General features: G+C 46.1%; 1 protein-coding gene across 1 annotated transcript in view; it reads right to left on the reverse strand.

The window, feature by feature from the left end:
• Nol11 (nucleolar protein 11) overlaps nt 1-3,096 on the reverse strand; it is a 36,621-nt gene extending 33,525 nt beyond the window's left edge. Inside the window, exons 1-3 of the mRNA XM_023714119.1 lie at nt 2,652-3,096; nt 217-330; nt 49-105 (exon numbers count right to left, since the gene is read on the reverse strand). Coding sequence (XP_023569887.1) covers nt 49-105; nt 217-330; nt 2,652-2,792 — 312 coding nt within the window. The 5' untranslated portion in view covers nt 2,793-3,096. The remainder of the gene's footprint in view (nt 1-48; nt 106-216; nt 331-2,651) is intronic.
• Nucleotides 3,097-4,236: the final 1,140 nt, after the last annotated feature.

The raw sequence follows: 4,236 nt of genomic DNA on the forward strand, positions 1-4,236 counted from the left end.
AAGAAAGAAAGAAAGAAAGAAAGAGAAGAGAAAAAGGCAAAGACTTACTGTAGCTTTAAATACTTTATCCAAGTTTATATCTTCATTGTTCCATATTCTCAAAACCTAAAATGAAAGCATTTAAGTCAGAAAGTATATCCCATATGCTCTTTACATATAATAAACAACAGCTGACTTGTGTTGCATATATTATTACACACAGGCTTTAACGCTCACCTTGTTATCATGTACAACAATATGCTCTCCAGTTTGAAAATTGCACACTGCTGGGCAGGTTATAATTTGACCTTGTTTCACTGACCAGCTCCCCAAGGGTTTCTGATCAGAAACCTAATGAAAATAAGATAAATAAAATATTCAGTAAGTCAACTTTTGGCATTAAAAGCAATTAGATTTATAATGAAAATCAAAGAATAGCATTTAACAAATTTCATAAGATAATAAAATAAGCAGTCACAAACAATGTAGTTTCCACTTACATGAACTACCTATAATATAGTTAAAACTAGCTGGGGACACAGCTCAACAGTACAGCGCCTGCCTGGCAAGTACGAGGTCATGAGTTTGATTCTGAGCGCCAAAACACAAACCAAAGCAAACCAACAAAAAATTGATAAAGATGGAAGAATTGTGGGTACCATGAGATGAGCAAAGAGTTATTATTTAATGAGTACAGAATTTCAGCTTTGCAAAGGAGTTCTGGAGATAATGGTGGTAGCTGCACAGCGATGTGAAAGCAACGAATACAAATGAGCTGCACGTACACTTAAATATAAGGAAGGTGATACATTTTCTGTGGACTTTACCACAAGTGAAAATATAAAATTTAGCTGGGCATGCTTGTAATCGCACAGTCTCAAAAACATGTCATCCAGGGCCCAAGAGATAGCTCAAGAGGAATAAGCACCTGCCTGGCAAACGCAAGGTCCCGAGTTCAATCCTCAGGACCACAGAACAAAAACAAAAACATGTTGTCCTCCTGGCTCCCCTGACGGGACTGAACCCAAGACCTTTGCACTGAATTAAATTCTGAGCCCTTTACAAATCTTTAAGTTCTGAGACAGGATCTCGCTAAGTTCTTAAACTGTCCAAACTGGGCTTGAACCTGTGACTTTCCTGTCTCAGCCTCCCAGAGCCCTGGATTGCAGCCATGTATTACCATACACACAGCTCAAAAAAAAATTAGTTTTACACTCTAAAAAAGTAGTAGGGGCTGGTGAGATGGCTCAGTGGTCTAAAGCACCTACTTAAAACAAGCTCAGCAAAGCACAGGGAGGACGGTTCGATCCCCCAGCACCACATGCCAGCCAGCCCCGCCCCCTGGTGGGCTGAGCTGGCCACACACACGCACACACCCGTTAAAAAATAACAATAATAAAAAAATTAAAAAAAAAAAAGTAGTAACAGGGAGACAGCTCAGTGGAATAAGTGCTTGCCTGGCAAGCGCAAGATCCCGAGTTCCATCCCTGGCACCGCAAAAAACAAAAAGAGTGGGTCAGGTGTGGCAGGGCACACCTGGAATCCCACCACTCAGAGATGCTGAGGCAGGACCAGCTTGAACTACATAGTAAGACTGTCTCAAAAAAAGAATGAAGGGGCCGGGGATACGGCTCAGTGGAATAAGCGCTTCCCTGGCAAGCGCAAGAGTCTGAGTTCAATCCCTGGTTCCGCCAAAAAAAAAAAAAAGAGAATGAAAATATACCTAAGTCTTTAAAATGAAAACAGTAATCATTGACAACATGTTAACAAACAACAGTACGCTATATTTTAAAAATCATTCTACGTTGTGTTTCAACAGGGGCATATGAAATTAAGCCCCAAGATCTACTCCTTTCCTACGCAGGACCTGCAAGTTCACTGGACAGCAGCGGTGAAGATCTAGATTCAGCTCAGGAATCTAAACAAACACTACCGGGGAACTACTGGCAAGTCATCCCCAAAACTTTAACCAGATAGTTAACATTTTGATGACACAGAAAAATACGCTCAGCGACCCAGATAAAAGTAATTGTTTTCTATTGACACCAAAGCAAGGTTAAACGTGCTGAATCGGGAACGAGGATGACAAGGAGGTGGGACGATTTCCTGGCACCCTCCGGGATTCATATAGTGAACAGAGTTGCCCGTGTACAGGCCGCTTGGAAGTCAAGACTCTTACCGGATTAACAGGAAACCTCCGCTTCTTCACTGGCTAAAAGGAAACACACACACACACACACACACACACACACACACACAGCCAGGCAGCGGGCGACACAGTGCAGAGACGCGGAACTGGCATGTTCCCACCCTGACAACGTCATCCGCGGCCAGCCAGCCTCCGTCGACCCTGCAGTGGGCAGCGGGGCGGCCGAGACCCCAGGAGGGAAGCTCAGCGAGGGCGTCTGCAGATTCCCCGCAGAAGCACAGGCTTCTTTTCCCTTCCCGGTCGGTGCCACGCGCACGCGACGGGGAGCCGCCTGCAGATCGGAAATACCCCGCCACAGGCAAACAACGCGGTCAGACTGGAGACCTCGTTCAGCGTCCTAGACAAAGCACGCCGGGTCTCTGAGAAACAAATGCCACAATCCCTGAAGCTGCGAGAAAATCCAGCCTCCGGCTCCTGGCTCTGAAGGGGCGACACGGCGGCCAGCCGCTCACAGCCCTCTCACCTTATACAGGATGACAGTCCTGCTTCTGTCCGTCACTAGAAAATGGTCTGTTTTGTCAGTCGGCTCTACACCCAGGAGTCCGTCGGGCCTCGCACCCAAGGTTACCGCAGACAACGTGAACTCCTCTTCCAGGGTTGCCATTTTGGGCACGCCTACGCCGGCTCGCGCACAATCCCGGCAGGCCTCGCGCTTCCTCTCGCGACAGCCAATAGGTAACGGGAGGGCGCGGCTACTCCTTCCGGTCCAAAGCGTGGTCGCGCGGAGCCGCCTGTAGCCGGCTGGGCGGGCCCTGGGCTGCGCGTCTAGGCCCCGCCTCCCGAGGCCGCGCCCGCGCAAGTCCCGGATGTGCGCCGGGTCGGTGGAGTCTTCCCTGCTCCACCATGGCGTTGCTTCCCCGGCTAGAGAGAGGCTGAATATAAACGAACCGAAATACAAAGCAGAACAATAAGAATACTCTCAGGGTTGTAGGAAATTGACGCAGAGGTTTATGGGTTTGAGCCCAACCTGGGCAATTTAGTGACTTACTGGGACACTGTCTTTAAAAAAAAAAAAGTTTCTCAATAAAATAAAATTAAAAAATAGAAAAAAAAATCATTAAAGAAACATGAATGACAAAAAATAAGAAAGAAAGAAAAAAAAGCCGGGCTTTTTGCTGCACGCCTGTAATTCCAGCACTCGAGAAGCCAAGGCAGGGGGATTATTGCGAGTTCGAGACCAGCCTGGGCTACAAAGTGAGCTCAAGGTCAGCCTGAACTGCATAGCGAGACACCGTCCCAAAAAGATAGAAGGAAAAAAAAAGGTAAAAATGGACAGGAATGCCGCACAGTGGGAAGGTCCTGGTTTCACAATCTCCAGCACCACAGAAATAAATGGGACTGTAGCTTCGTGTTGAGCTACATCGTGAGTTAATCCACAGGATCAAAAACAGCAAGGTCAGCAAGTCTCCCGCCTCCTTGCAGAGAGTGCCAACAGGAAAAACATTTCTTTAGATAAGCTCCACCGTGTGCTGTTCTTAGTTGCCGGTTTGCCCCCAGCTTCTGGAAATGCCCTTGCAGACTTGCAAGCATGGATTGTCTGGATCTCTTCTTGCCTTGACTTCAGGGAAGTTTTTCCCAGGTTGCAAGAATTTCAAAGTAGTTGGAAGAAAAAAGTGAAGTCAGAGTCTCCTGGGCAAATTGTTCAGGCTTCATCTCTAGGGGGAAGTTTGTTTTCCTAAGATAAACTTGTAAAAGGCAACCAGTTATGGGGGGGGGGGAAGAAGATAAATTGTACACGTTCTTACAGAGAGTAAGAATAGTCTATTAGTAAACACATGAACAGAGTATTAGAAAATAACCTCAATCGGATTATCTGTACAGATGGCTAGGTGACAACGTTACAACATTGGAAAAGAGGTAGTAGCTATTGTGAAAACATTAGAGTAAATTTCCATCAGGCTAATAGGTCATTTAGTTCTTTCTTTGTTTTTTTATTTTATTTTTTGCGGAACTAGGGTTTGAACTCAGGCCCTTGCACTTGTCAGGGAAGCACTTATTCCACTGAGCCATCTCCCCTGCCCCAGTTCTTTCTTTCTTTCTTTCTTTCT

Source organism: Octodon degus, unplaced genomic scaffold (assembly GCF_000260255.1).
Source record: "Octodon degus isolate 3935 unplaced genomic scaffold, OctDeg1.0 scaffold00033, whole genome shotgun sequence".
Taxonomy (NCBI): domain Eukaryota; kingdom Metazoa; phylum Chordata; class Mammalia; order Rodentia; family Octodontidae; genus Octodon; species Octodon degus.